This window comes from Sander vitreus, chromosome 17 (genome assembly GCF_031162955.1).
Source record: "Sander vitreus isolate 19-12246 chromosome 17, sanVit1, whole genome shotgun sequence".
NCBI lineage: Eukaryota > Metazoa > Chordata > Actinopteri > Perciformes > Percidae > Sander > Sander vitreus.
Genome location: NC_135871.1, coordinates 21,779,771 through 21,794,373, shown reverse-complemented (window position 1 = coordinate 21,794,373; position 14,603 = coordinate 21,779,771). Strand labels below are relative to the sequence as shown.

General features: G+C 38.1%; 1 protein-coding gene across 1 annotated transcript; it reads left to right on the top strand.

Moving 5' to 3' along the window:
- Positions 1-9,584: 9,584 nt before the first annotated feature.
- Positions 9,585-12,630, top strand: sf3b5 (splicing factor 3b, subunit 5). The gene is made up of 2 exons (XM_078273425.1): positions 9,585-9,696; positions 11,931-12,630. Exon 2 carries the CDS (start codon positions 11,959-11,961, stop codon positions 12,217-12,219), a length of 261 nt encoding a protein of 86 aa, XP_078129551.1. The 5' UTR covers positions 9,585-9,696; positions 11,931-11,958; the 3' UTR covers positions 12,220-12,630.
- The last annotated feature ends 1,973 nt before the right edge of the window (positions 12,631-14,603 follow it).

The window sequence follows — 14,603 nt, the reverse complement described above, 5'->3', positions numbered from 1 at the left end:
AGGTGACAGAAAAGTTATTTACAGCACCAAATGTGCTTCTTGTCCAGCTTCTGTATGGAGTTCACCCTATTAACACTGTTTTTCATTGATTGATCTGCACAGCACCATGCTGGCTTTGGTCACTTCAGGAAGACTCCCCTCTCAACCCACCTGACCCTTTGTTGTAATTCCATGCTCCCTCTGTCTTCATTATTTCCTTTTATTCTTCTGTTTTTATGTTGTCTCTGTAACTATGTTTTCTACCCTTCGCTGAATTTATCATTAAATAGACATACAGTAGAGCACTGTATGTTCTCTGCTGAATTTGACACACTTCTGAATGTACAGAAGGGAAACCTGCTGTGTTACTCACACTGGATCCTTGTACTAAGCTTGGATCATCTAAACCAGTTAACACAATGCCCGTTTGCACAGCACACATATTGTGCTATTGCGACATACAATGTGAACACATGGTACTACCAGTGAATGATTAACTACAGCTTAACAGCCATTACACCAGGCATGGGTTCTGAAGAAGTTAACAAGTGAGCCAAGCAGGATTGTACATATGTTGTAATCTTTAGAATTGCTTGTGCTTACATGTTGTGCTGTATGCTAAACTTGCCAGTTGCCTTTATAGTAGCTCTACTTGATATTATGTGTACCAGTATTATTATTTTTGTAATGATCTGTAAAGATGAACATGACTGTATTTATCTCCCATGTAAAATACTATAACTACTCTGTTCCTGAAAATTATTTCTGATCATGGTGGACAAGCAAGTTACTGTGCTTCTAAACTAACTTAAGTGATGTATATTAATCGGAAAACAATGTGTGTGAAAACCTTGTGAATTTGAAAATGTATGCAGAATTTAACTTTATAGACTGTTTTTTTTGCTTTCAATCAATTTTTAAAGATTGTACAGTAGACTACTATTTTCAGTCTTTCACGCCCCCAGCTAACACAACAGGAAAAACCGTGTAAAAACATGTAGCCAAATTGTCTAAGATTGAAATATTACAAAACTGTAGCTGAGTTTGGCTGAAATGGGGCATCAAGTGTCACATGCTGTATTAAATGCAGTGTTTGTTGTGCGACAAAATGTATGTTTCTTTTACAAAACACATCATGTGCACAAAACTAATTTTGATGTGCCATGTGTCACCTTTTGTTTTTTATTTTACATAAACAGTGTAAAGATATTTCAAACATACATCTCATTATTCATATTCCAGATCCTTCACACTAGGACACAGACAAGAAATGCCATAATCATAAACAAACATATTAAAATAAAACAAACTAAAGACACAAAACATACAAACCAAACCACATCATAACCTTTTTTTATGATAAGTAGTAGTGTTACATTTGCCAAACATTTTGGTTAGTCCTCAACTAAAAGCCATTTCTCTTTTAACGTTAAAGTGAAATCCTACTGTTTGAAGCTACAAATAGTTGCTAAGCAGCTACACTGGGCTTTTTTTTAGTACACATTACATTCTTCCTTAGAATACAAATAATACTAGGAGCTAATTAGTCCTAGAACAATGCTTTTTATTTTATTCCATGGATCATCAACTGGTGAGAATGCTGAATTTCTGCTTTTGTTTACATTTGTTTGAAATATATATATCATGTCATATCATATATATATATATATTTTTTTGCAGCATGCACTTGGTGCACCATACAGAATACACTCTTAATGGTAAGTTTAAATAAAATGTATAAGATACTGTCCATGATCTGTACCCATACCACCATTTAACTGTTTTCTGTCATTTGCTTATTTACATGACTTGTGATTCAATCATGACTTAACTTGTCAAGTCTTAAAATGGCATTTATTGTATTTTAATGTACAGAGGATAATTTTGACTTAATGGACAACACATAACACAATACATAAAATGTTACTGTTAATTCATGCATTTTCTATGTTCTAAAATGTAATTCTAAGTCTCACTGAATGCCTTTTTTGTTGTATCAGAATAAAGTATCATCTGCATTAAAGTGTGTCTTCTCTTCAAATACACATATTCCATTCTCAAGCTGAAACATGACACAGCTTTAAATATCTATACTCTCAACGATGAGTAGTACAAATTACAAACAGATAAAAATTAATTATGAGGATATCAACCTAAACTACACTTTGTAAGGTCGAGACAGACATGGTTACTGGATTTGACAATTCAAATCAGTTTGAGGCTGAGGCTGGGCTATTTTTCCCCATCAATCACTTGTTAGCTCCTAGAACTACAATTTGCCACCAAGTTATTGCTGTAATGTAAAAACTCATCGTTGTGCCATTTCTCCATATTTCAGCGATTAAGTTGCTGCGTCAGCTCAGTGTGTGTGTCATTTGGCTGTGGATTCAGATGTCACAGCAGAAATTTTGACTGGTCATTGCAGTAAAAGCACTGGTGTAACAAATAACATTTACAGCATCCTCTGTTCCAATTTAACTGTCCCAGTATGCCATTGCAGTGAGCTAGCATGCACAATAACAGGAACTTGAAATTTGTACACAAATAATTATTTGGCATGATAAATGCTCACGTCTGTGAGGGAGAGGTAATGATTTTTAATGTCTTTGATTTTTTTTTTTCATTTGGCACTTTCCCTCATGGTAAATCCTTTGGAAACCTTTGACAAAAATCTTTGGCAGGTCGAGAGCTGAGAACAATTATGTACATTCAAAGGGCATACAGTATATATAATCTTTCATCATTATTTCTGCACAGCGCATAATGGAGTATAAAATAATATACTGTATAATTATTTTTGCAATTCTGCATTTCATCCTACAAACTTGTTATTCTGTGTTTAAAGACCTATATATGAAAGTGAGTCATCTGACTCTCTGCTGAGTCATCTGTACTTTATTCCTCCCTTTTGTGAGTATTTTAAAATCAACTATTATTCTCAATTATTAAGCCCGCTTATCAGCAGGTGCATTTCATTTTTTAGTCCTCTGCTCTTCTCCGATCCTGCGCCCTCGCTCAGCAAGTGGGCACTCGCATGACATATGGTGCTACGTATAACCAAGTGTCAAGGGGAAGTGAAAGGGGGCATCTATATGGACTGAACCTGGTTTCCACACTATTTTATTATTTCACACTGGGATGCCTTGATTGCAGTAAAGCAAGCTTTGATTATTTAACCACAAAAAAATAAAGGTATTTCTAAACAGTGAGGAAAGTTCTGTTGTTGCAGAATTTCACATCAGATTTCGTCTGAAATTCAAATGTGTTCAAAAGGTCATGCGTGCATATTCTCAACCCGAGACAATCTGTGAGGTCACCGTGGATTCAATGTGTATGCATGCATGTGTAGTGTGCATGAGGTGCTTACACTGGTGTCTGTTTGAGAAATCGTGATCAGTACGGTCTCAGACCGACGTGGGCGTGTTTACTGCATGTATGTCTGCGTACATGCCTTCAACTCCATCCTGTCATGAATGGGGATGTCGGGGAGCCAGGCATTATGTTATTGGAGATGACAGCATGATTAGTCCTGTCATAGCGATTATTATCAAGTGGGTTAAATGTTCCCTCTTCCTGCAGAGACGGTGCTCTCATTCAGACGTGATGTTGTGAGGCTGCCCTTGTCTTCACGGAAAGCTAATCAACCAAACCAAAGCTAATCAACCAAAACATGAGTTAAATGACATTATATTTCAAAGCCTTTGTCTCAAGAAAAATGAGGGTCTATATCAGAAGATTAAAGAACATTTTGTTTTTACAAATCCTACAGAAATGGATACTGTGGCTCATTCCTTTCCCCTTAACATGCTGTTTTGCATTCATGTAACAGCTGATTACTTAAGTAAATGTACCACATTCTGTTATGATGTCCTTTTATTAGATTAGACATATTTAATAAGGTCATACATCTCATTACGATGCGGACATGCTTCTTCAACATTGCGTGGTAGTTTGGGACAGTGTCTAAGGAGTGGCAGACTGGGGTGGTGGTTCCCCCGTTCAAAAAGGGGGACCAGAGGGTGTGTGCCAGTTACAGGGGTCTCTACTCCAAGGTGCTGGAAAGGAGGGTTCGGCTGATAGTCGAACCTCAGATTGAAGAGGAACAATGCGGATTCCGTCCTGGTCGTGGAACAACAGACCAGCTCTTTTGGGTAAAAGTTTTGTGTTTTCCCCTTAACTTTTTCCAGGATGTGTTTTGGGGCTTGTAGTTATAAATATGTGGAAAACATTAAATTACAGTGCATTTATTTTCGTAGCTATATGTACGAATGGTTCATGAGAGCAGCCTGCGATATATTTATGTGTTTATTTATCTGATATCATTGATTAAAAGTGCACGTTTTCTACACTTTGGAATCATGTTTTTAAAAGGGTTGTCATATAATATGTAGAATACCACAGTACCTGCAACAGGCATGGCCAAATAATGACATTCAGCGCTGTATCTATACTTAGAAAAAATGTGATTCCTATTCATTTGAGAAGGTCACACAGTGGTTATCCGGTTATTGGCTTCACATTGCTGTTCTGCTCTGAAGGCTCCAGGGAAAAAGCCAAAGGCCAGTCTTGTTTTATTGTTGCTACTGATTGTGGATTTTCTCAGGTCATAACCAACACCTTGAGTGAACAGGCTCTTGACTGATCATAGCATGTGACCATTGGAAAAATGTATGAGTTTATAACAGCAAATAGACATAAATCCTTCAAGAAACACCAAACAGTAGACGAAAGAAGGAGTGAGATTGAATGTTCAAGAGGCGTGTCAAATCCGATTTAGGTCCCCCGGGCTTTAATACCTCAACAACTCAGCACTGTCATAGAGCAGTAGTTTCCTCAGGCTATTTCACACTAAGATCAATGTCTAACCGGCTCTCATCGTCTGACAGAGAGGAACATTGCATTTTGCTGTTGTGGTTCAAAGCACATCAGGAGGATGAGAGATGGACGTTGTAGAGAGAATCTCAGGTGTGGTGGGGAAATGAAAGTCATGGATTGTCCCAAGAAAACAGACTGGAAGTAAGCCAGAAAAACAAACCAGTCAGTTGGTCTGACTAATGTACCAGTAAGCAAATGACCACTGAGTCCTGTAAAGCTGCCATCCACCTCATTACTTTGTCCGCCAATGAACCAGCCACCCAGCAAAAGCCGGCTGTTTGACAACTGACCAATGAGCAGCCTTGGTTTGTCCACCAACTAACCAGTCATAGCTGTAACAACCCGACAGGGTGTAGTTTTTTTTTTTTAACTTCTTGTCTCTATCTAACTCTGACACCTGTTGGTTGAAATTGGCTCTATGTAAGGCAGTTGGTTTAAATCACTGGACGTTTCGCTGACTCCTTTTTTTACTAGGCTATCACTCAGCAGGACTGGGGGCGTCCTGGGGCACAGGAGCCATCCAGTCAGACAATATTCCCATCCATCCACCTGATTTCATTACCCTTTCCTCCTGCTAGTGCATAGCTGTTCCCAGGTCTGCTCACTAAAAGATTGGCTATCGAAGTTTGATCATTATGCCCCTGTGACTATTATTTTACCTTAGATGTAGCTATGCAAATGTGTAATAACAGTACATCTATCTGGCAGAGTACAAAACAAAGAAACTAGAGGAAGAGAATTTAGACTGAATCTATACTCTTATGCACGTACACATACATGCACATACACTATACACACTAGTGACCCTTCATTTCACTACATATCGTGTCCTTTTCTGACACTTTTCAGCCACTTTGGAGCACACACTCCACACTTTATAAGGTGCATTGTACAGAGTAGTTGTAATACCATCTACAAAGACAAACTCTACACTATCTGGATTGCATTAACAACCCAATTTCTGCTGACAAGGTATTTCAGTGAAAAAGATAATATTGCAGTATTACAATTCCATACCAAGGAGAGCTTTGAGTAGAACATTTTGAACGTTTTGAACTAAAGCTAGCAAACCCTTCTTCTATGCATTTGTCTTAAGGGGCACTCCGCCTATTTTACATATGATCAAGAACAATTTACTCGTCATGGGGACTACTACTCCAATACTACTACTTATGCTTGTGATAACAGTGTTTAACACTTTTTGAAAATAAAGCCTCAATCACAAAATGGGTCATGGGTTATGAAAGATATGGGTGTTTACCAGGCAGGAAGGGTCTACTATAAGATGCTATTGAGTTGCATTATGGTAATGATAATTGTAGGATTTTGTGTTTTAGGTGCTTGAGCTCCAAAGTCTGTAATTTCCTAAAAATTAAATACAATCTTAAATATTTAATAATGACTGGAAACTTTCCCTATATTTCATGTTCAGCTGACCAGCTGTGTACTGACTAAAAGACAATTGATAGAAATGAATAACTCAGGAAGTATATTAGACACTCTCCATTTTTTGTCACCAATAATTACACTAAGTACTGAATTACATTTCCTGGAACCTTCCTATGAATTGAGAGTTACATATTAGTTCCTTTCTAGGAAATTATAGGAAACAGTGGGACCCGTGGGACCCGTCAAATGTTTCTGAGATATACACTACCAGTCCAATGTTTGGGGTCACATAGAAATTTCCATTCCACTGCATTACAGACAGAATACCAGCTGAGATCAGTTGCATTGTTTTTTTAATCAGGGCAGCAGTTTTCAGATTACATTATGGTGTAAACCATGGTGGTGGTGGTGGTGGTAATGGCGCAGTGGATATGACACATGCTTTTGGTGTGGGAGATCTGGGTTCAATTCCCACTGTGATACATCAACCAATGTGTCCCTGAGCAAGACACTTAACCCCTAGTTGCTCCAGAGGTGTGCGACCTCTGATATAGAGTATAGCAATTGTAAGTCACTTTGGATAAAAGCGTCAGCTAAATGACATGTAATAACAATAATAATTATAATTATGTGCTTACATAATTGCAAAAGGGTTCTCGACTGTTGTAGAAAGAAGTGGATGATCTTTAATGCAATATCTACATTGCCCATTATCAGCAACCATTCATCCAATGTTCCAAAGGCACATTCTGTTTACTAATCTGATATCATTTTAAAAGGCTAACTGAGAAAACATTGGAGAACCCTTTTGCAATTATGTAAGCACATAATGTAATCTGAAAACTGCTGCCCTGGTTGAAAAAACAATGCAACTGATCTCAGCTGGTATTCTGTCTATAATGGAGTGGAATGGAAATTTCAAAGTGACTCCAAACTTTTGACCAGTAGTGTATATATTTAACAGCATATTTATTCAGCAATATCTCTATATTGTCTTCTAATTAAAATGTAGTGCAGTGTAGTTATGCAAATTGTTGAATATTGAGGTACGGACTGCTACAGAAATAGAAACTGAAGAAAAGGCCTGTTAATAATGATCATGATCAAACACACACAGAGAGATAATGCAAAGGAGTAGCATAATGTAACAGGCTGTATAACAGCACATCTTATTCATCCCCCCCTTCTATCTCAATTATTCTCCTTTAAGTGGATTTCAGAAGACTAATGACTTAAGTGTATCTTTATTCTCATTCTGATGCAAATCCCACATCTTTTACCCATTGTCTGCTGCCCCATTGTGCATTCACCTTCTCTTATGCCAAGGTGCTGAAGATAGTCTAGTTTTGTCTTAAAAACCACAATGAACTCTTTACTTTTTCTATTTTGCCAATAGAGACTGAATATGTTGCACAATGCATTATACCACAAACATAAAAGGAAAGGAAGGCTCATCAGATCATCTGGGCACTCTCACTTTTTCTCATTAATGAAATAAGGAAAAAAAAATTGTAAATAAGATTTTGTTCTTAATGACTTGCCTGTAAAAATAAAAGGTGAAATAAATAAAAAGGTGTCTTTGACCTAACTCACTCAGCAGCTTCAACTAAGACGTGCTATCAGAAATGTAATCTCTATCCCTGTAGATCTCCATGGTGCAGTGTGATAAATGGAAGTTTATTTCTTATCACTGTTATCCTTCATATTGAGTTATTCTCCTCAGGGATTTTTCTACAGAGCGGGTGAGCTAAACAGACAATCCAGTCATGAGCAGCAGTCCTCATGAAACCTAATTAAATAAGTATGCCGTCTAGTTTAATCACACATGAAGGTGAACCTTAATGATGGGATCTTATACCAAGATTAATGCTTTTTCGATACCTAAACTTGAATGCCTAGCTTTTAGTACGTCAGTGTAAATTAACCTCTGACGGCATTGTTTTACTTTCCCTGCATTTATAGAGTTCCATTATCACAGCAAACTTTGTAGCTTCTTTCTGGGTTTCTAGTTATTTCTATTAATAGCAGGCTGCACACATAAAAAACAGACACAGTACCAATATCAACACCTTTCCTACATGTACCATAACTTGTTACATGCTCAGTCAATTTCCTTGGGGATGAATGCACTTTATAGGTACTCTATAAGTAAGATAAACAACAACTCTACTAAAAATAAAAGCATCAATAGAAATATTATAATAGTAAAAGTTCACTGATGTTTTTAGCCACACTGACAGTGTGGGGGTCTATGCTTTGTTCCCAGGGCCCTATGTTTGCAAACTAACGAAGGGAGATTGACGTTTCAAATGTAGTTTGAATGATAAAAATGTATTCAGCTACTGTGGAGATGGAATGGAAGTAAAAAAAACCCTCTGTCCACAAATTTGAGGGCATAGGTTTTAAGAATATAACATAAATGGGCTGTAAGCTGTATGTGGGTGATTCCAAAATAACGGACCACATAAACTATACGTCTGACCTAGGGAAATAAAGCATTGCTGACAAGTAAAACCTTTTAAAGGGTCTCCTTCATCATGGTCATATTAGGAGAATATTGAGGGACATAGGACCCAAAGCAGTGTGACTCTAGGGATCTATTGGTCTGTCCCCCACTTTGGTCCACAATGAAATGTTACTGAACTACTATTTCATTGCCATGGAATGTTGTACATTATGAGTACAAAATGTATGCCCAAATAAAAACTAATGGCATTCCCATCAGCCTCTGCTGCACTGTTTAGTGCTAATTAGGAAATCATTAGCATGCTAAAACGTTAAACCAAGATTAACATTGTAAATATTATACTTGCTAAAAATCAATAATTTAGTGTTGTAATCGTGAGCATGTTAGTGTGCTGATGTTAGCTTTAAGCTAGCTCTAAGTACTGGTATGCCTACAGACTCACAGAGCCGCGAGCATTTAGACTCACTTCCTCAGTTTTGCATTGGGTACACTATGTTACATTACCAAATCATGGAGTAAAGTACTGTTAATACCTGAAGATGAAAGTCCAACAAGGGCGTCAGATACAACAGAGCTGTTTGCAGCCTGTATACAAATAGAAGCGATTTTACCCAAAAAGTGTGTTAACATAAGAAAACTTAATTACCAAGAATTTGACATACTCTCAGAAAACTTTTTTTACTTAGATGTAAAAAAAACTGCAAAATAAAGCATTTGTTGTGTGTCAGTCTGAGGCAAAAAAGCTTACAAACAGATGAAACTATCCTTATTGTACCTGGTACACCTGGTAGGGCAACACTGGCCATGCAAATTTGAATCTAATTTGAAAGGAACAGAATGTTACCCCCATTTGTTTCTCTCCGGTTCATTTTACAGGTGGAACCTACCGGAAGTCATCGTTCCATTGCATTGCCACGGAGTGCGAACGGAGGAACATATTATTTACATCTTCTGACTTCGCGCTTACATTCTTTACATTTGATAGAGTAAGTATCTTTAGCACCTGAAAACTATATGATCATTAAGGAACATATATTTAGCTAAAAGAACAGTTTAAGTTAAGGTTCGAGGATACTTGTATTGGGCTAACACGAGCTAGCTAACCTCACGTTACTGTTTGCCAGAAAGCCAACATTAGCATACTAGCTAACTGTTTGTTTGTTTGTAAAAGCGAGGGAGCTATTTTCCCGGTACTTACTATGTTACGGTTATATTGAACAAGTAACTGGCTTAAGCACAGACACAGTAGTTCATTTAACAATGACTAAGCCAGAGATGTAGCTGTATGTTCTTTTTTTCAGCTAGATACTAGCAATTTAACTGCTTAACTGTTACATGGTTAATTCGATCTGTGCGCCTCTTGCATGAACTTAAGTTATGTCCTTGCCATATCGTGAGACCGATCGATTTGATGAAATGATTAGGTGCGATGAGATACGATTTAATCCGATAGATAAAGTTAATATCCATTCAATGTACACACATTGATTTCCCATTTATAAATTAAAATAAACATTTTCTATAAAAGAAGCATTGCCTACCTTCAAATAAATATATATTTTGTAAAATGGACCAGGGAATAGTAAAGCTAGGACATGCTAATAGTATACACTGTAATTTCAACTTAATTAGCTAGCCTCTTTAAATCCAATAACATCCACATCAGCTCCATGTTAAATGAAACCGCCTCATTGCTGCTGTAAAGTCCTGAGAGACAGTAACTCAAACACAGGTCCACGTTACACAGCCATTGTGAGCACTCCTTATAATCATATACAACGTTAAAGTATAACGCAAGTACGTACTGTTGTGAGCGTTAGCATGCGGCTAGCGGACTTTTGTGCTAATGAAACTTTAACATCTTAGAACATATAAATGCCAATATACACTTAACACCCAAATACATATCTATAGCCTACATATTTATACAAGTCTACTCACATGTGTATGAACACGTGTGGATGGATGACTTGCAAACCACAGCTAGTACAATTTGCAATATCCAGAATGTATTCCTCTCAGCCACTTTCACCGCTAACTCCAAAAACGAAATTTAGCAATCGGCACATGTTTTTTCTGCAAAACCCAAACAAAGGCGCTGATTGGCTGGTCCCAGCCATCCCGATCATGAATGACCAAGTCCTTAATGTTGACAAAGTCCAAAAATGTTAAGGCTTTTGTCTCCCTCACAAAGAAACACACACCCGTCTCTATCAACAGCATTGCGCACAACGCAGCTTCGTTGGATTGACAGCAAAGCTTCAGTCAACCGATTCGTAACGTTAGAAATGGGCCATCGGCCGAATCTTGGTCCATTTAGACTAGGCATGGGCCGGTATGAGATTCTGACGGTATGATAACCTTCAGCAAAAATACCACGTTTACACTCTCTGTACAACACAGATAGTCGCAAACCAGATGTACACAATGGTGAAAGATTTTTTTAACACTACTGTAAAAGTACCAACTTAGCAGAAAATGTGTACTTGTTTGCTTAGTGAAGTTACGTTAGGACGGAAAATGGCTGACGTTAGCCTGTTATCTGCCTCGGTAGCAGCCTGAAATAATTATGTCACTATTGTTAGACATGCTACGTTAACTCTCGTAGCTGATTGCAAACGTTCATTCAAAGACAGCGTTACGTTACGTTGAATTTGTTTGGGTCGTCTGTGCTTTTTCAGTACCCAAAAAAATTCCCACATAGCCGGCTTCAGTCTTTTTAGACATGCGGGAAGAGTTAGGGTTTCATCTCCTGCAGCTATAATGCACAGACACTCGCACTAACAACAGGAGGGGAAGGGGCCGTGACACTCTACGCTGCACGTTGGCAGGCAGAGGGATTTCGGACCGACACTTTCTGTCCGGGATGACTCATAAAAAAACAGCTCATTCCGCAGGAACGGTTTAACGGGAAACTTTAGTGGTTTTGAAACTGACTTTTTCAAACTGTGGTATACCTTAAAACCGGTAACCGGCACGTGCCTTATTTAGACCAATGCAGGGGTCCGTGTATCTATGTAGTCGTATCTGTGATAATACAACCGGATACCGATTCGTATCGGAGAATCTTTACACCCCTGATATTTATGTTCTTGACTGTATCAGTACTTTGCCTTTTTGTTTATTCCCTTTTTAATATGTTAACGTATGCACCTAATACACCAAGGTGGATTCCTTGCAAGTGCATATGATTCTGATTCACATTCTGATTTTTGTCTAGAGCCTCTGGGACTCTCATCGCCGCAAGAATGACAGACCGATACAACATTCACAGTCAACTGGAGCATCTTCAGTCAAAGTACATCGGCACAGGACACGCCGACACCAGCAAGTGGGAATGGCTGGTCAACCAGCACCGAGACTCTTACTGCTCCTACATGGGACATTTTGACCTGCTCAACTACTTCTCCGTCGCTGAGAACGAGAGCAAAGCGCGTGTCCGCTTCAACCTGATGGAGAAGATGCTTCAACCATGTGGACCACCAGCAGACAAACCTGATGATGCCTAGATTACACTGGAGTGAGCTGTGGCTGTTTTGTTACAGGATGTGTGTGTATGATTCTTTTTGTTTGTTAGACATACAACTTGATTTTCTGCTAAACATATTTAATGTTCTGCTCTTGTGACATTTCTGACCATAAACTTAACCTTGTATAACCCTGCCAGGTTGGCAACACTGAATAGATTGTCCATTTACACAATAGAAGATACCTGGACACAGATCTTCACATGCATCTTGCATCTGGATCACTGAAAAACCTTGTTTCTTCTTCCATACAGCTCTGCAGCTATCAAGGAAATTGTCAGAGAGATGGAAAAGTGGCATACTATCATCTTGTATTAACTGAACTTATTAGCTGTATTCTCGATTAAACTTTCTGTTTTGTTTTAATTAAAATACATACGTTACCAATCAAAATGTATTTTCTCATCACAAAGTCAATGCCCAGACTACATACAGATAGGTGACTTAGTGCAGTGTGTGGCCACCACCAGCAAACAACCGCTCTAATGCTCCTCAGATTCTCCGAGTCTCTTTAATGCTATAGAAGGAATGAACTCCATTCTTGTAAAATATACTCCCTCATTTGGTATTTTCACACAAATCTTCTATAGGTGTTAAGTTGAAATTGTCACTGCAAAGGCCATAGCACACAATTCATATTCATTAAATCATTCAGTGAGCTCATGTCCTGCATGGAAGCATTTGTATTTTCCCCACTTAAGTTTTTATTTTAATTGATCTGTAAATTTCATCCATGCTATTAAGAGAACAAATTAGGCAAATCATATGGTATCCATACAACATATTCTATTAGATGTATTCTGTCACTTCAGTTTGAATTTGACAGAAGAGAAAAAAAGGAAAGAGTCACACAAAAAAGATATTTAAAGTGGCTATATGTAACTTTCAGTTTGTGTTGATTCTAGAGGCCGCTTTGGAGGAAAATGAAAATGGTAGTGTTTTTACCACACCTGCTGTCGAAAAGGTCTTTCCTTTACGGTGCTGTATTACTGAGTTAGCGTTACCGGGAGGTCATAAAGTCGCGATGAATATTTTGCTCAGTCAGAAAATCATTCATTTACAATAAGGAAATTCCATTCACATTTGGTGTTGCATACGGTAACTTAGCCAGGGTTCGTACGTTTTGAAAAAACCTGGGAAAGTTATGGAAAAAAAAAAAAAAAAAAGCAAATTCCAGGCCTGGAAAGGTTTTGGAAACATAAAAAGACCCAGAAAGTTTTGAAAAAGTCATGGAATTAGTTTTTAACACAGCATAATAATATGTGATTAATAAATGTATTTCACGTCGTTCTAACCTCAACGTTCAGTTCGGGGCGCGTTATTACAAATCCCACTATGAACCACATAAATTGTCATTCATTTTATTGTTATACCTCTGAGGGTAAACTTTAACACAGATTTTTATTCTTATTGTATAATGTCGACTGACATTTTCAGGAATACATAGTCATGGAAATTTGCCAAAAAGTCATGGAAAAGTATTGGTTAAAATGCGTATGAACCCTGCTTAGCCCTTTTTTGATGTATTATGAGCTAAACCGGGTATCACTGTCACTGTTTCACCACTCACGAGCCAAAGCAATAAGAGATTGTTGTAGCAACCAACGTAGTAATAACTTATTATATAGTGCATTTCCTGAAACCCATGGATGCTTTACACAAGTACAGGGGGACAAGGGAAAAGAAAATAGTAGGCCAACACAAACACGGACTAAACGGAATAAAACGTCCATGCTAAATGGAAGGGGGACGTAATGCTACTGGCTCACAACCACATTGCGCATTGTAAAGTTATTTTATGAATGAAATAGACATATTACATACCCGAGGGCCAATTCGGGGACGTTTTTGAATCATTTACAATCCCATAATTTTCTCCATCGTTTGAAAGCCCGACCGAGATAGACTCGGTTTCACCCGTTGTCTTTCACTGTCCTTTTTAGAATTTAGTTGTTCTTCATTTAATTTCCTTTTTTACTGTGATGGCTCTTCCCCATTATCAGCCATAATTACAGCAGATACATTTTAAAATACAATTAGGCCTATATAAAGACATCTCCTGCTACCTTTTACCTAGCTGGATACACTAGCTTTTTCGGTGATACACCAAAATCTGTGACCCGTCAGTATGTGTGCTCTGTAGCGCCATCTACCTGCTGTAAATCATTTTGTGACTTTGCGGGGAAAATCTATAGACAGTAAAAGAATGGACACAGCGACGCCATATATTTCTATGGAGACCAGTGAAGTCACTTTTCCGGTGAGCGCTGAGCGTTACTGCGCAGCCTCCAACTGAGCTCGAAGACGTAGATGTGACGTGAACAACCTGTCTGAAAGTTGGAAGTCTTCTGGTAGCTGTGCCAAGA

Bases quoted from the DNA above. Each gene is read 5' to 3' on its own strand.
- sf3b5 (XM_078273425.1), top strand. From the start codon at position 11,959: ATGACAGACCGATACAACATTCACAGTCAACTGGAGCATCTTCAGTCA.